General features: G+C 34.4%; 1 protein-coding gene across 2 annotated transcripts in view; it reads left to right on the forward strand.

Annotated features, from left to right (window-relative positions):
- Window positions 1–19,570, forward strand: part of LOC145690227 (LIM/homeobox protein Awh-like) — a 201,100-nt gene that overhangs the window by 157,754 nt on the left and 23,776 nt on the right. The window contains exons 3-4 of one of the 2 annotated variants that reach the window (XM_081764913.1): window positions 4,260–4,477; window positions 18,020–18,192. In XM_081764913.1, coding sequence (XP_081621039.1) covers window positions 4,260–4,477; window positions 18,020–18,192 — 391 coding nt within the window. Of the gene's footprint in view, window positions 1–4,259; window positions 4,478–18,019; window positions 18,323–19,570 lie in introns of both variants that reach the window. The other variant, XM_081764912.1, reaches the window with a different exon arrangement.

Raw genomic sequence — 19,570 nt, forward strand, 5'->3', positions numbered from 1 at the left:
CGGTATTGCAAGGCCGGACGTACAGTATCTTGCAACGAATTAAAGTGAAATGTAAAATATTTCTGTACTGTAATATCTTATTTATTATTCTAATTTTCGTGATAAACAAATTCATTCTAAATAGTAAATAGACCTCGGATAATGGGATTTTGCATAGATCCTACATTTGTTCAAACTAATTGTATCAGCGACATGCAAAATATTCCTGTACTGTAATATCTTGTTAGTTATCCTAAATTCTTGTTATGAACAAATTTAATCTGAATGAATAGTACTTCAACCAAAGCGGTTTTGTATAGCTCGGACGTTTCTTGGAACCAATTAACAATGACACTCAAAATATTCGTACACTGTAATATCTTATTTATTATACAACATATTTCAGATAAACAAATTAATTCTAATTGCATTGTAAGTAGATTCTAACAATGCAATGTTCCATATCTTGAGCGTTTCTAGGAACTAATTAATAGTGACACGTAAGATATTCCTAACTGTAAGATTATTCTAATTTTGGGGACGAAAAAATTGAATTAAAACCCATTATAATTAGACCTTGAAGAATGGGGTTTTGAATAATCTTACATTTTTGACATCCAACGTTTCTTAGAACTAATTGGAAACAATTTACAGCAAAATGCAAAATATTCCTGTACTGAAATATATTATTTATTATTCTAATTTTTTGTTATGAACAAATTCAATCTAAATGAATAGTAAGTAGATCTGGAACAATGGGATTTTGCATAGATCTAGAGTTGATTGGAACCAATTAACAACAACAACCAGAATATTCGTCTTATATCCTATTTATTATACAAGATATCAAAGATGAACAAATTCAATTTGATTTCATTGTAAGTAGACTCGAGCAATGGTTTAGCAAAACTCTCACCTTCCTTAGAACCAATTACAAGCATCATGCAAAATAATTTTGCATTGTAATATTTTATTTGTTTCCAGAATTTTTGTGATGAAAGAATTCACTCTGATTCCAATTGTAAGTATACTCGAATCATGCGGTGTTTGAAGTGCTAGGGCGTTTCTTGGAACTAATTAACAATGACATGCAAAATAGTCATGTAATATAATACCTTATTTATTATACAAATTATTTGAGATGAAAAAATTCAGTCTCATTCCATTGTAAGTAGACTCGAACATTGCAGTTTTTGCATAGGTCGGGTGTTTCTTGAAACCAATTAACAGCGACACATAAGATATTCCTAACCATATCAAATTTATTATACAAAATTTTTGTGTTGAAGAAATTCAGTGTGAATCTATTGTAAATAGACCTCGAACGATGCGGTTTTGGATAGCTGAGACGTTCCTCGGAACCAATTAAGAGTGAAATGCAAAATATTCTTGTGGTGTAATATCTTGTTTATTATCGTAAATGTTTACGAACAAATTTAACCTGAATGAATAGCACAATGTGGTTTTGTATGGATCGGACGTCTCTTGGAACCAATTAATAGCAACATTCAAAATATTCGTGTACTATCTTATTTCTTACACAAAATATTTGAGATAAATAAATTCAATGTAATTGCATTGTAAGGAGACTCAAACGATGCAGTTTTGCAAAACTCGGGCGTATCTTGAAAACATTACGCAACACCTTCCTAAGTGTAATATTTATTTCCCTAAATTTTTGTTATGAACAAATTCAATGTGAATCCATTGTAAATAACCTTGAGTGATGCGGTATTGTATGCTCGAATGTTTTTTAGAACCAATTAACAGCGACATTTAAAATGTTCCTGTAGTGTAATATCTTATTTTTTATACAAATTATTTGAGGACCCTATGAGGACGCATAAGGAGGGTGAAATACCTTAAAAGACATCAGTCTTGCCAGATTGATCACTCCTTTTCGTTCTCTTGGCTGCGACTGGGCCGTGAGATTAACATCTTTCCTTTAACTGCGACTTGATCCTCAGAGATGGTGGACAAACACCGTGCTCGTGGATTTTCTCGGGGTTCTCCCGTTTCCTCGCACTTTCTTCATTCCACCATTTCATTCATTTCTCATAATCACCGTCTCCCTTAGCCTAACCAGCATAACCTTAGATTTGATTTCATTTCTTTTGAGGGGAGGATCCTGAGAGATACTTGTTCTCTTTTCTCTTGGCTGCGCCTGATTCCTGAGGTTCTCTCGAAATTGGTCCTTGGCTGTGACTGGGCTCTGGGACATTCCTAGTCAACAAGTATCACATTAAGGAACCCTATTGGTCTTCGGACTACCATTAGAATTGTAACTACATTGTATCATAGTAAAGTTTTATAATAAAACGGTTGTGGGAGAAAGTCCAAATCCCGTGTACATGATTGCTGTACTAAATCTGCTTCAGCAGAGAGAGAGACAACATATAAAGGAACTCTGGTAAAACAAACTCCTTAGAAACAAACTGCGATAATAATATTTTGATTTTATTGATATCTTATTTTGTTACATATAGAATAAACTTAATATTTTTTATAAATCACATTTAGTGTAAGTAATATTAAATTTATATATAATGCAAATTTATTTTGAAAAACCAAGTATCATTTTTAACTGGTTTTGAAAAAAAAATTAGTAAAGTCACATTATTAAAATTCCAATTCGTTTGAAAGGAAAGAGAAGAAACAATTCCACGTATAAATCAGTAGTCTATAAAACAAAGATGAAGTAAGTATTGTACACCGCTACAGAAAAAGACAAAATAAAGGGTAGATGTGTTTAAGAAAGAGAAAGGAGAGGAATATAATATTAAGTTTCCTCATAGTGCACAAAATCTGTCCTCACTTAAGGGATTTGATAAGTCCGAATCCAAACATTACCTATGGTTCAAGGGAATCAAATATTTCCACTTGATCAATCTTGAAATGGTGATAGACCTTGATATGCTGACTAGACACATGAAAGAGTATTATTATTATTACTACTACTAGTACTATTATTATTATTATTATTATTATTATTATTATTATTATTATTATTATTATTAGTAGTAGTAGTAGTAGTAGTAGTAGTAGTAGTAGTAGTAGTAGTAGTAGTAGTATCATTTCTTTTATAAGCCTCCACTTATCCCTGCTGTTGTCTGTATCTTAGAGGTCTGCACGGGCCAGAATTTTTACCACGGGTCCGGCCCGGCCCGTGAATTTATCATGTGAGGCTCGGCCTGAGTCCAAAATATGCTTTATTCATTAGACCGAAGCTCGTGTGATAATCAAATGGGCCTAAAATAAGCCCGAGTATATCTTCAAAATTTATTATATATCTCACAATAATAATCCTGATGTTAATCAACACTTATTAAAGAATTCACGCTTGTAATGTTAATGTTATTAGTGAATCGGTACTTAGTGTTCAATGATTAATGAAAAGTGTAAAATATAAGAATAAGGTAGAAACGGTAGTAAATAACTGAAAATAAAACAGGTGAAAAACATAAACACACACACACACACATACACACACACACACACACATATATATATATATATATATATATATATATATATATATATATATATATATATATATATATATATATATATATATATATAGTGTATAATGGTAATGATACATCTGAAATAGTGAAAATATAAAGGTGAATTTTTTACAAATAAAACCAGATGAAAAATCAAAGTATTAAAAGTGTAGAGAATAAGTTCAAATAATTATGTGAAATAGATAGTGAATTATTTTTTAAAAGCTAATAAATAAAAAGAAGGTAGCAAACTACAGGTGAAAATCTAAGTGAAATGAATAACAAATTATGAGAAAGGAGAAATCAAAGATATTCGCTTTATATTCGCTTTATTGTGACTTATAGAGCAGTGCTCTGTAGTTCGTGAGCCCCATTTTCTAGAACACCCGATATATTATCCCTGTGAATAATTTCTTATAATCGTAGAAATGAAAAAAATGAAGGACAATAAAAAACAATATATTTGTAGGAAACACAAAAATGTTTTACTATTCTTGTGAATAAAATTCATGCATATTATTTGCTTTGTTTAATTGAATGTATTATTAAAGTAATTGATGCAAATTTGATTATAGTTGAAGTAAAGCAATGCAAAATTTATTTTAATAAATTCTCAAAAGGTAGAAGGTAATAAGCAAAACATAAAAGGTAATATGTAGAACGATTGTAGAGGAGACAACAATACCCATACGTAACCATCTTCAGTTTATAGTCACCATTGTCTTTGATATATGTATAAGTAAGGATAATTTTTTGTTTTCTTTGTATTTTCGCTAGATATTTTGGAGCAAAATGTTCAAAGTGCTGCCGCTCTATCTCGGCAACCGACTGGGTTCGTCGAGCGCGGGAACATGTCTATCATTTGGCGTGTTTTGCCTGCGACTCCTGCAAGAGGCAGCTGAGTACAGGGGAAGAGTTCGCTCTCTTTGACAACAGGGTGCTTTGCAAGTCTCATTACCAGGAACTCATCGATGGAGGAAGAAGTTCCACTGATGGTATGTACTGGACTACGCTTTTACAAATCTTTAATTAAGGACCTGAATTTAGAAACATCCCAAGCCCATTTTTTCCATATTTTCAGTTTATTATTATTATTATTATTATTATTATTATTATTATTATTATTATTATTATTATTATTATTATTATTATTATTATTATTATTATTATTAGGGGAAGGTCGGGTAGTATCGAACACTTAAGGAACATGTGATGTAACAACTTTATGATAATCAGAAATTAAATAAAAACCTCATACATATCTTTATAACACTATATAAACCATATTTCACTTTTACTACAAAATTTAGAGAAACTGAAAAAAATGTAAAAGTCTAATTTTTCAAGATATAAAAAACTGGCGGGTTATATCGGACAGATCTGTTATTACCTTCTTACATTCCTTACATGTCTTCGTACATACCTTACAAACTGCAGATTGTTATGTTGTATTGCAAATATCACATTTATAATTAAATGCATCTCTCTCAAGACTTTCACAGTTTTCATGTGCCCAACCTTTGCACGAATTACACTATATCCAGTTCTCATCAAAGTTTTCCCCACAAATTATGCAATGAGTCTTTGTTTCACCGTCGAATTTCAGAGACTTCCTTGCAGATCCAACTGCTTGGTTGAGCATCAAATAAGGCTTCCTTCGGGAGCATCTTTCGTAAGTTCTTTGTCCATTCTTACTCTTGGGAACACAAATAATGGAGGGATAAATTGATCACCTGACGCGTTTATGCACAGAAGAATTGTTACGTTTTTGCCTCTTTCTCCAGATGTTAATTTGCCTACCTGCTTTTTCCCTTTTATAGACACAACTTTTAACTGATTTTCAAGAACTACTGACACGCCAGTTTCATCAGCATTAAAAATTCTCGATGGTTTAAAAGAATATTTATTCATAAGTTCAGAGAGTTTGTCAAAAAAATATACCAACGTGCTCCTTGTTGAATCCTATAGCCCGCTGCAAACTTGTGGAATCCGCGCACCTCAAACTTAAATCGGGATGTCTTTTCATGAAAGAATAATAAAAATCTTTCCCGGCTAACCCTTTATTTCTGTTTCAAGTGTTCAGCGAACTGAAATGCTAGTTTCAAAAATTCTTTCTTGTTAGAGGCATGAACTGGCTGTCCAGATCTTTTACAAGATTATACAGTAACTTATCTTGTTCATCCGTAAAAGTGTTTTGAAATTTACCCATTGGCGGTTTTACTTAAATTTCTTTTCCCAAGGAAAGAAATCTTACTCTGTCACCTAAAGTGCTTTTCGGGGCGGAAGACTGTTTACTTGCTTCTCTTGTACTCATCCCACCACTTATCACTTTTTCAATTGCGGTTTTCATATTTTCCTCTGACCATTTACCTCTTTTTTTGTCCATTTTTACCTGAAAAACATGAGAGAACTATAAGATTTCGCATTGAAACTTCGAATATTGCTGCCCGATATTGCCCGCCAACACCCTGTCCGATACCACCCGACCAACATGCATGATAATAAAGAGTCCTGAAATAATTTGTCTTGCAATGTAGGCAATGATATAATGCCAATTAGGATACAAAACTACAACAAAAATGTGCAACTACTTAAATTCATATTTCACTTACCTTTGTTTCTGTAATTAGCCGACAAAATTAAGTACGTGCAACCACAAACCGCACAAAAACTACAAATCGTTGCACCACATATACACTTTTCAACGTACTGTCTCAAAATGTTGGCGTCACGCTTCCCTCACAAAGAACTACTAATGCGTGGCTAAAGAGTGTCGCCATCCTGTTCCGAAAATAGTGAACTATACACTGTCCGATACTATACGCTGTCCGATACTATCCGACTTTCCCCTATTCTTCTTCTTCTTCTTCTTCTTCTTCTTCTTCTTATTATTATTATTATTATTATTATTATTATTATTATTATTATTATTATTATTATTATTATTATTCGTAGGCATCTGTTCCTAGGGCTATTCACTTGTGTAATATTACAGCTTAAGTCCAACTCAAAATCCTACTTTTAATGCAAACTAATTTCAGCTCAATAGAATAACGTCCCAAGTTCAAGAACTTCAGATGTTATTCAATTCAGTTGAGGGATTTAGGATGTTTTTGCATTCAGGCAAATCACATCGCTGCAATGGAAAACTTTAATGATGGAGAACTATTTTATTCGTCTATAATGCTTTACTTGAGTTTAGTCACAAACAACGATAAATCAAAGTTGGTCGCCTCTCAGATATTTAATAACATTATTGGAGTCTTTCGCCCGCTTTTTGCAATTGATGTGGCAATACTTTTTTTGGGGGCACCTGTTTGATTCTGGTGTATTTTTATACATAACTAGCCTTTGACTAGTTTATACGTAATATCACAATACACAAATAATATCTATCACCACAACCACACAATAATATTATAATACAACACAGCGGTGTCATTTTAGGATTTGCTAGAGAAAAGAGAAGAATCTCCGATATAGAGTTTCACATTTTTCATTAGTATATTAAAATGTGAGCAATATTCACAGCTTGAACATGTATAGTAGCCACGCTCAAAACTTACCCAGGCAGCAAGCTTTGACAAGGTTTTTTTCAAAATAGTGATAAGGATAAGATCATTACAGCACATGTTATTAACACCTGAATTTATTTTGTTCCATGACAAGTGTCGAAAAAAGATCGATTTTAGGGGTAAAAGAAAATAAGAACAGTGTCTTTGAAATTTCAAAGTACTCGGTTGATTGATGACATTAATTTGAAAGGAAAAAGTTGACATTTTTTGACCGAGGCTACTATAACAGTACTTAATAACACAAAAATATCTCAAACTGAGGACCTGAATTGAAAAACACCCTAAGTCCACAGACATATATTACATGGAACTTTGAGGGGAGACAAGGAACGTAATTAATAAGACAAACCATAAAAAAGCAATTTCAAACAAAGAGGTTCAGTAACTTTTTTTCTCCTTTTGAAAATAAAATACTCCAGTGGATTCGGGACATTTTTCAATTCAGGTCTTAAATTCTATTAGCCTGTTCGTAATATCGGATTACCAGATAGATATTGCAGACGTAGTATGATCATAACAATTCTTCTTTAAGTAATAAGTTTTAAAATATTGCAGAATTGTTTTCAATATTTTTGGAAATTGTGAAAAAGTGGTAACCGTAGGGTTTCTCATCAGTCTTCCTGCTACTTCAATTTTTCTTACGTTTTAGAAAGCAGCGGGAAAATTAAAAAAAAGACTACAAAATGTGTTCGCAATTATTTAGAATCTAGAAAATACCGTATTTCTCGACGTCAGGGACCGCCCGATGTGGGGAGGGGGCGATCGGGGCGATCTCCCCAGAAGAGGAAAGTTTCTTATTTTATATATAAATAAAACCCATTCCGGAGTCTGGAGCTCTTAAAAGTAGCTCTAAGTAGCAGTATTACAACCCATCGCCTTCCCCCAGAAGTCCGTCCTGGATCCGCCCGTGCTCGACGTATAGGACGCATTTTTCTTCTGTTTGAATAGAATGTGTTTTATACACCGACATGGATTTTTTTATTATTTCAATTGCAATAAGTACTCCCGGTTCTGTGATCGCTCGATGTCTTCTTTTGCTCCATTACGACGTGCAATAGAATTGCAGCTACAAAATACAGTTCAGCAAGTTAATACATGAAGTTTTAATACAATCGCTTTATTTATCATTTCATGGTATGTGTGCTTTGAACTGGACACACATGCGCTAAAGACATTTCCAAACGCATTCTACATTTAGTTAATCATTGTTAATTCCACATTCTTTTCTTTTTTCTTTTTTTATTTTCTTTCTTTTCTTTTCTTTTCTTTTTTTTTGTATTTTTAAGATCACGCTAGTAGACCGTATAAGATTGAAATGTTAGTATATCCGTCTGTCTGTTACTCCACACGATAACTTTTGAACGAAACTGAATTTTTGAATTTTATATATTGCAATAGAACTAGAGCGAGGCTGAGTTAATATTTTCAAAGGTTACGCTGACGGAAATAGTTGCTATTCATATCTCATATCCCGTACATGGAAATATCTGCTGTAGTTAAATTTCCTTACGGTTAAATGTAAAATTTTTTTTTAGATTTAATGCTATTTTTTAGGTTGAGAATTTTTTCTGGGTTAAAGCTCAAAAAATGTTGATGAGGTTAAAACCAATACTTGAGGTATGAGGAGGTATATAATACTAACTGCTTCAGCTATCAGCAGAAATTCATTCATAAATGTACGTTTTTGTGTGATCCTATGTACTGTCTTTTACCAGAGTTTATTTTCAAAATTTTGACACGTAATATGCAGTGAAAATAATTTTCTCACAAAATTGAGTGTAGAAAATGGGATGCTTTTTAATGCCGATAAATACGTTACTACTTAGGGAAATTTTGCTATTGAAATATTTTCCTCATTATCAAAGAATACATTTCCAAATCCATTATGGCATCATATGCTTAGCTGATTAATTTCACAAGAGTTAAGACTATCTTAATAATCAGATTATTTTGTGTTTAATTGAAACATGCAGAAAAATCATTAGCTTCTTTGAATTTTACAATATCTTGATTAAAAAAAAAAAAAAAGTGGAAAAGGGGATAAGTTGGTGAACATGTTTAACAGGAGATCTAAAGCATATGACCTTCCAGCAGAATTGAATCCTAGACTTCTGCATCGAAAATGCATATGCTGATCATAGAACCACTGAGAGGTTTCTGCTTAGAAATATTCTTTTGTATAATGGTCTGAAAAAGAGGCGTCGTAACTGGCTATGTGCCTTGCCTGCAAAACTAAAGAAACAAGCCCTATGCGATTGATTTGATTTGATTTTAGTTTAGTTTAGTTTAGCGTCCCTTCACCAGCAAGGATATATGAAACGTGGACCTACATTTTATCGTGGGATCCAAACCAAGCACATGAGATTCCGGCGGGAAATCCCTATGCGAATCGCGTATCATAACTTGAGAGGGAGTGGAGCGCACCGAAGAGTTTTGGGGCCGTTATCGCCGCCACCGATAGAAATAATTATTCGAAATATTCCTATTACTTCACTGTTTTTGTTGAAAGTTAGTATTGATCAAATATTCGTTTAAATATGAATTTTGACAGCATTAGTACGCAATAATCCAAAATTATCAGAATGAAGTTTTCGCAGCAGTTCGGGCTTTGTTGCGTTAACAAGGCCTCTCTAAGAGTAGGTTCAATAAACAAAATAGATTTGTTTTCTTTTTCGATATACCGTAAATATTGTCGTATCTCAAACAAACAAACAAACAAACAAAAAAGTTGTATAATACTGCCTATGAAAGATGGTGTGAAATTCTGAAAACGGTTAGTAAACTCTCATTTTCAAGTAATGTCTTTAATCCTGAATAAATATTAAATTGTGTAGGCTTATCACAATACAGGCCTTAATTCTTGGAATAATTTGACATGTGATTAGTGACGATGATAGCCAATAATTTTAGTTTGCATGAGTTCTTATACAGGTTAAGTGAGATGGCGCCGTCAGAAATTTTCAGAATATTCACGAATCACATAGAATACCAATTTAAAAATAAAAAATTTCGTTTTCCTTTTCATTTGCGATTAATTTGAACCTAAAACTTTTAAACGGAAGTTTGCGCCACATTCACGAATCTTTGTCAACAAATTTTCTTCCTTATGCACAGATAAGTGATATTTGATGTGATCAAATATTTCATATCATCGTGTAAATCAAACGAATCTATGTATAAAAATGACTTCTTTTGTTTTATGGCGCTAATTATTCTTCCATCATTTCTTAGATGTATATTTACATAAAAATAAAAGCAAACGAGTTTCATATATATATATATATATATATATATATATATATATATATATATATATATATATATATATATATATATATATGTGTGTGTGTGTGTGTGTGTGTGTGTGTGTGTCTGTGTGGGCGATTTTCCTGAAAAGTGTTACTTTGATATATATATATAGGGTAAGTTCGGGTGAATCCGGACAGTTCTGATGTTTCTCTTTTACCACTACCCCGCTAAACGAAGATATCCAATATTTCGTCATATTATTTAATGATATGTTGGTATGCATGTAGAACTGAAATAGTTTTCCTGGAATGGCAGGTTAAGAAATAAAAAAATGATTTTCTGAAATTTGACAAAATCTTTGATTTGCAAATTTGGAAGGGTGAATCCGGAAAGTGGTTGGCAATTCCGGACACTGAAATTTGAAGGAAGATATAGGCTATACATGATAGATATATTTTAGCTTACTATCTTGCTACACTAACATTCTAACATGATAAGTACAGAATATAAATACAAATACATGATAAATACATACAAATTACTAACATAGCAATTTCTATATTAATTACTGTTGAAACTGTAAGCTAAATGCATACAGCTATAGTAGTGTCACTACCACTATAGTGTTTAATCATTAAACATAGTAATCACATTTGTTTCCATTAGAACTACATTGTACTATTATTTTTTTGCTAGTAAAAACTAGATTATTAGTAAAATGCTCCATATGTGTGCACTGAGACTAGCATTTTTTTCTTTTTTTTTTGCGTTAATGACATCTGCCAGTTTCGTGAAGCACTGGTCATAATTCAGATACATCGTCCACAGATACAATACAGTTTCTTATCATCTCCCAGACATCTTTCATGAAACCAGGTCTTACACACAGTACAGGACACCCAGGAGCCGTATTTGCTTGATGACGGTGCATAATAATTCTTCCCACAAAATCCACTGTTGTTTTCATCCATACCTTCGATTGTGTTTGAGGTGACAGTCTAAAACAAACTGCAATTGGTGACACTTAATCTTTTAGCACCACCTGGCCTTTGGGATGTGGGTTTGGAAGAAGCAACATCAGGAAATGATATGGACTGTTTAACTGAAGACTCTGAAGGCGATTGAGACGTGTTTGAGGATGAGTCTGATGACAGAAGACGAATTGTTCCCAGCTACTGGCGGATCATGTTTATTCGACAAACCGAACTTGTTACTGATCAAATGGGAATATACCAGATGATGTAGCCATTCAGTAGTGTAGAATTTTTGAGCACCTTGTGATTAGCATTTTGTAATTTAGTTGTGTTTGTAGATCATAAGATAATTTTATAGCTTTTTCTGGTGATTCCTCGGAGTCCATTTATGCCAAAAATGAATGTACGCTAGAAATAAGCAATAGATCTCTCGTACTATTTCACATTCATAAACGTGAAAAGCGAGAGAGAAGAGAGTGTTCTGAATCCTCTTAGTTCAGTAATTACATTGTCCGGATTCAGCCTAACGTAATAAACGTGTCCGAATTCATCCTTCCCTAAACGTTCGGATTCGCCCGTTTTGAACACAATAAACTTGTACACGCGTTGAGCAGGCGCGCGCAAAGTAATGGAATTCTTCAAAGATGCAACGAGTAAAGTAGGGTCTTTGCTTCGATATATGTCTTACATAATCATTTACTGACAACCACTTCTGTGTAAAACCTTAACATATTCCACTAAAAAGTTACATCAGGCCAAAAAACGTGCATGAACTTTCCTGTTTCTTCTTCTTTCCCCCACCGTCGAAACTACGTATAACACTCTTTTCACTTCTAATAAGCACTGAACTGTAGGAAGGTACGGTACTTCAAATAGGCGTCACAACAAGTCTCCACGTAACACATGCGAAGAACAGTATTATCGTAAGCTTAGGATGTCCGAATTCAGCGACTGTCCGGAATCACCCAAACCTACTATATATATATATATATGCTGGCCGTTTATATACTGGTTTATATAGTGACCGCCATAAATTAAGCAACAAAGACAAAATGTGCAATAAAAACAGAGAAAATGGATGTTATAATACAACGAGCATTGACGAATGATCAGGAAAGATTATGCGGAAGAACGCGCGATTGTGCTGCCCTCTCACGATTTCGTAAAATACTAGGTACGGGCGAGGACTACATGAGCTCACGGAATTGTTGGCTGACAGTGTGGGTAGAGTGCAAATCTATTGAGTGAAACAGGCGAATATGGCAACGAGGCACCATTTGCCAGATGAATTACGCTGGCGTGCCATCGGTAGATTGGAAGCAGGGCAGGGTCACCACAACGTGGCCCGGTGGCTCAATGTCGATCGAGCAGTGTTATGGAGCAAGTTCCAGATAATGCGAAGTGCGTCGATAAGCCACAGTGTCGGTTGACCGCGCGTGACATCGGCCAGGGATGATCGACATATGCATTTGAGAAGTCGAAGAAACAGATCTGCAACAACAACTCAAGTGTGAGTGGGGCTGTTTCTGCCATTGGACTCTTCTATCATGGAATCTACGCAGGCAATTTCACGAAGGTGGGTTGTATGCCAGAAGACTAGTGTGTGTACTAGGTGTGTGTACCCCTTATCCGGTGTCACAAGAGGTAACTATTAAATTGGGCAAGATAGCATGTGAATTGGATCCATGAGCAATAGCAGTTAGTTCTCTTTACTGATGAGTCTAGACTTTCTCTGGACAGTGATTCTCAACGTAGATTGGTCTGGCGAGAAACAACAAGCCGTTACCAGCCGTTACCATATCTATTCTTGAAAGAGATAGATTTGGTGATGCAGGCGTGCTTGTGTGGAGTGGCATCTCACTTGGAGGATGTACAGATCTGTATGTTCTCCCGTGCGGCACAATGACAGCTCAGCGCTATAGGGATGATGTTCTAGATCGTCACGCTGTACTCTTCGCACGTGCTAAAAGTCAGGAATTCATTCTACAAAACGATAATACTCGTTCCCATAGAGCACAACTGGTCGATCAGTACTTGGAGCAACACGATTTTCAACGAGTAGAGTGGCCATCGAGGTCCATGTACCCTAACACCCCGTCGAATGCTCTAGAGCGACATATTGCAAGCCTTGTACCCCCTCCACGAACTCTCCAAGATCTTCAACGGGCTCTTCGTCAACAATGGACCCAGACGCCAAATGAGCTGGAACAAAGACTTATTACCAGCATGAGTCGACGGTGTGAATTTTGTATTGCTATGCGCGGTGATCATATCCCTTATTAGTGTCAGCAAACCATACTTTTGAGGCGTCAGTGTTTCCCAGTTTCAGTGTCATCTAGGTCCAGCATCATTTTTTGCCCACAAATGTACTTTCATTTGGTAGTTTTCTTTGCTGTATATCGTAAAAAAGGTGCTTCTTTAATTTCAATAACAGTTTGTTCACCAGCATGCGTTTACTTTCTTTATACACCTGAGCATCCATTTGTTGCTTAATTTATGACAGCCAGTGGTTTTTTTTCTTTTTTTGAACTTCAGGTTTTTGTTTTTCCTTATGACAATAAATGTTATTAAGTCACTATACGAAAATCACTTACGGGGCATAATCTATCTTTATAAATTTTCGTTCGATTGAGTTGACCATGGAGCCAATAATTAACCATAGAGAAAATAGTTAACCATGGAACCAACAAACCTTGGGTATGGCCCTGACTATTTTCAGCACGGAGCTGAGCTAGTTAATAAACAACTATTAAATTCTACTTAAGTTTGCTCTAAATATAAGGATATATCTATAAAATATGCAACAATTCAACTGTGGATATTTAATAGTGTTGAGTTCGACACCTGACTCAGTATATAAGCTTAATTACATAACATATAATTTATAAATTTACTCAATACAGAATTAAGCTTAAATATTTAAGCAGCAAATTTGCCTGTCACTTTTAGAGAGCTCCCAAAATCATGTCACATGCAAATAGACAGTTTAAGTTTTCTAATGTCGTACTTCAGAAGTTTAGCTTTGACCAGTCATGTCAGTGATCTTTCTTCCCGTATTTGATTTTTTTTTTATGGTCGTGGAAACTACTTGGAGACTCCTCCATTACAACTTGGAGATTTGGCGCAGGATAATTTTTCGGTTGAAAACCTCGTCATTTTATATGTTCGTTTGTTTCAACTATTTTTCCTTTCTAATTTGCTAAAAGGTCATTATATTGAATTTTAAAGTTCACAAAATCTTAGAAAAGTCCTAATGACAATATTGTTGTTATCTAATGATGGAAAAATAAGAAGTATTTTGAAGTCTAATTTACCCCAAGGTTTGCTTTCAATTTTTCATGACTTTATCCGAAATATTAATTACATTTATCTATTGACAAACACTATGTTATACCTATTACCTCAGTTGCTTTTTTGACTATTTGCAAACACTTTGCCTCTGCTTGCAACGATTTGGGAAAGATTACAAATTCTGTCCTTGTTATTTCAAAAACAATGTTCTGCGCATGAACAAAATTTAAAATATTACAAAAATTTTCGTTGTTTCACGCACAGAATTAACATTATGATTTTCATGAATAAAATTAATGATGATTTTTTTTTCATTCTTATTTCATGATTTCATTACAATTGATGTCCAGACGTAGGATCAGTCTTTAGCGAAGTGCCTTTTTCCTCTGAAGAATCACTGTATACATAACAAGAACAAATCTTCTTCTTCCTATATGTCAAGTTAATATTAACAAGTATAATATGGAATTGTAATTAAATAACATTCTTTAATTATAAAATCAGTAATTTTGATGGAACATATTAGCAGTTATTCAACTCTAAGTGTACAGTTGGATACACTTCAGGAATAGTACAAAAATCTTTAGAAAATAACTTATAAAAATAAATTACTTGTACACTCTCTTACATAAATAATTATAATTAGTATGTGTTTCATTACGTATATCCGTATGAAAATGGAAGCACTCAAAATACTTCCGCTTTTTACCAAAACTTCTGTCAAGTATGCTATATTTTTTTCCGTGAAAAAATAGGAGACGACGTTCCCTATGAAAGTTCTAGAGGACGACGTATGACTACGTTCCCTCCTGACTAAAGCCCTGTATATGTTTATAAATATAGGTCAATATATTGTTAGAAAATTGCATTTGAGAAATAAAAGAGTCAGCTCCAGGTATAGTGTCAACTTTATGGACAGCGTTAAAAATAATAATAGTAAGTATTAGCGTTAATAATAATAATAATAATAATAATAATAATAATAATAATAATAATAATAATAATAATAATAATAATAATAATAATAATAATAATAATAATAATAAACATGCATGATACTGCGTGGCATCCAAGTTTCGCGAAGAAAATTCGTCGGCAATGAAAAACAGGCCTGCACTGCCAGAAGCATGTTATAAAGGAACAAGAGTTTTGGGCAAGAGTAAACAGGAACAAGAGTAATTGCCAATTTTGAGGCTCCGTAAAAAGACCTATTAAAGATAGAATAGATATATTAAAGACTTAGAATTTATACAGATATCTTAGAGATGTGCTCATATACCAAATCTCACATTCCTAGCTTCAACTATATTTGAGTACTGGACTCCTAAAATATGCAGATTTCAGGTTCATTGCATCACCGACTCACTCATCAAATTGAGTAGGTATTTCTCAATGAGACAGAGATGTGAAACTGCAAAAAAAGTACCTTATAATGACTTGGGTATGGAAAATGTCCGAATTTTAAGAAATGTACTATGCAAAATTTTTTATTGCCCAAAAAACTGTCCGTAGTCATTAAGTACTTCTTAATGAGATAGAGATGTGAAATTCTGCATAAAGGTACCTTATAACGGCTTGAGTATGGAAAACGTTCGAAGTTTGAAGAATGTGCTGTGGGAAATTTTTAATGGGCGAAAAATTTTCTTACAATCAGAAATCGGAAACGGATTCCGTTATTCAATACATCATGTGCATAGTGGTAATGTTGTCAATCGTCCAAGTGGGCTAAGACGCGTATATACTACCGTAAATTTGGTTGTTGAGAACCCAGACAAGAAAAGTTAATTTTTTTCAGTGAATATTTTTCCTGTTTGCGCATTCATTGATATTTAGCTATTAAAATTAAATTGATAAGTAAGAGAATGTAGAGGTGGGGATATTTAGAACTAATGAAGTTTTTCAAGGAGATGAGGAATCCAATTTTTCTACTTTCATATGAGATATGTTTGTGGCAAATATAATTTGGTTCAAAAGGTGTATATCACTGGAAGGTAAATCCCAGGCAGTATGAAACTGCGCGACATGCGCACCATGTAATGAACTCCGGAATTTCGCAATGTGGAAGGGTAGAGAACGACTAAGTATGTTGAATTACCAACCATGTCTGGTTATGTATAGCATCAAGGGTTTAGGGGACCTGTTGAAACTCTCCGTATTTAGGTAATGAAAAATAAGATGTTAGCGATCGTGATTTTATAGCTTGGGTAAATAAATTAGAATCTCGTTTGGAAATAGCTCTCTGACAGATGTTTAATGGAAGAAACCCTCCCCGCTAGTCAAGTGGCTAGCACGTGAGCCTTTGTTGTACGGGTCCTGGGTTCGATTCCCGGTGGGGATCCCTTGGGAAGTAATGTTGCATGTGGCACATTATGACTTCTTTGAAAATATACAATCCTAAATTTAACCCAACAATATGTCACAATTGATAACCCCAATACACGATATGCATATGGTAAACAACAAAAAGCAGTAAAATCTGGACAAAATCACCAGAGGCGCAAAGAGTGCAGCCAAGTTCGTCAGCCTCAAAAAGAGTTGAGATGAGGATGGATGAGCCAAGTTCCTTGGCCACTGCATCTGAAACGAACACTGGAACTTGGCGCGAGGTGTCTAACACATTCGAATACACCAAGATGTCTGTTCGTAGTCTTACGGCCGGGACATTTCAGCTGTAAGGTTGGTGGTGGCCCCCACATTCACCACGCTCACAAGCACGATTTCTAAGGCTCGTCAACATAATTTTCCTTAACATCTCGTGGAGGATTATAAGTTTTCCTTGTTTAGGTTTCGAACCATCAACCTTACTGCGGTATATACGTACCTTAGCCCACTATTGAAGTTTATATTTCTAAGGCTGGTAGTCGCTCCAAACCCATCACGCCTACCACCACTATCTCTAAGGCTCCTTAACATCATTTTCCTTGACACCTCGCGCCAAGTTCCAGTGTTCGTTGCAGATGCAGTAGCCAAGGAACTTGGCTCATCCGTCCTCATTTCAACACTTTTTTGAGGCTGACGAACTTGGGTGCACTTTTTGCACCTCTGGTGTTTTTTGTTCTGATAATAGCTTACTGTTAGCTTCAAACAAAATATATTCCGTACTTTAATCCTGCTTTGAAATGTTACATTGAAATTTAATAGGCATACTTTATCTTAAAGATATATGATGTTTGATGTTCTTTATTGGCAAATATAGAGGTTATCGTCGAGAGCAGTTCTATGGGGAAATTTCACAATAACATAGGCATTAAAATATACAGTAATTATAAGATTATGAATGTTAAGGTCGTGAAAAACAAAAGATTAAATAGCGCATGACAGGTTATTCGAATGGACGTTTTCATCCATTATAAAGAGAACAATTCGTCAATCTATAAATTTTTTGAATACAATACCATTTGTTAAATACAATATAATCAGGGATTGTTTTCCTTTTCCTTTTTTCTAGAGACAACAGACGGTGAAGGCCAACATAAAACAAAGACAAAGCGAGTGCGAACAACCTTCACGGATGAGCAACTGCAGGTGCTTCAAGCAAACTTCCAGCTGGATTCGAACCCAGACGGCCAGGACTTGGAGAGAATAGCGCAGATCACGGGGCTGAGCAAACGAGTGACGCAGGTGTGGTTCCAGAACTCGAGAGCGAGACAGAAGAAGCATTTAGCTCAAGCCAAACAGAAACACCACCAACAAGATCCACATTTCCATCACCATCACCATCATCACCACCATCGACACCCCCAGCAGAACGGTAAGCTAGTGTCCACTTGTCAAACCAATTTCTCAATCATAGGCAGGAACGCTACGCGATATGGTCTCTTTCTTCTTCGAACGGTTCTGATTTTCATACAACTAGTATCAGTGAGAAAAGGTCGATCGAAAATATATGGTTAGTATATTCAAAGATCGATTTGCAACGGAAACAGGGAGGGAATGATGGTATTTTTATAACTTTGAAGATCCTCATGTAATTTTACTTTTCAGAAAACCCGAATCTCAATCTTTTGATTTTAGTTTATAATCTTGATGCATTCTTCCGTTTTCTTCGTATCTTTTATAAAACCACAAGGTTTATGCATATTATTTAGTGTTTGACAACCATGGGAACATACCCTATCCATTTAACAATATCGAAAACTTAAAATATATTTTTAAAAATATTTTAACGGTGTGATAAAGCTTCACCATCTTTGTTTTAGCTCATTGATTTATATGGGGAGTTACTTTTTTGTTTTCTTTGAAATAAAAGGGAATTTTAATGCTTTGATTTTACTGAGTAGTTGTTCAAATCTATTTAAATGTCCCTTACCTTGGGGATAGTGTTCCAAACGCCCAACATTCACTTGGTTCTTTGAATTTTAACATCCTTTTTGAGCATTGAGCCTATATGAGGCAAGACGTATTGTTTAAAGCAAGATTCGAATCACTGCTAGGGTTTGCATTTCAGGCAAGTATCCCTTTAGCAAGCATCCCAGTATTTGCCTGGTAGGAATGAGGAAAAACCGTGGAAGAAATCCCAGGTGAGATGGTCGGTCTGGGATGTCTAGCTGAGACCTCCCAATTGCGGAACAAAACTTAATTGGAGAGTTGTCTATATCAGTTCCGTTTAAAATCAAATGTTAGTGCAAATTTAATCTCATCAACTCAATAATAATAATAATAATAATAATAATAATAATAATAATAATAATAATAATAATAATAATAATAATAATAATAATAATAATAATAATAATAATAGAAAACAATATATAAAATATGGCCAAGAGCCATAAAGTTTCATTTTATCGCAGGTAAATGTGGAGCTCTGCTCTTTACTCTCTATTCATCACTCTAGATCCGCCCATTAGCCTTATATCAGGTTGTCTAAAAAGTATTGAGCATTTGAAGTTTAAAATTGAGATTAGATTTATTGTGACTTGAAAATAACATTATGTAACCATATATGAACCATTTTGTTCGATGATCCGTCATTTTCTGGTAACACTGTAATTCTGTC

Source organism: Thermobia domestica, chromosome 7 (assembly GCF_964235325.1).
Source record: "Thermobia domestica chromosome 7, izTheDome1.hap1.1, whole genome shotgun sequence".
NCBI classification, from domain to species: Eukaryota; Metazoa; Arthropoda; class Insecta; order Zygentoma; family Lepismatidae; genus Thermobia; species Thermobia domestica.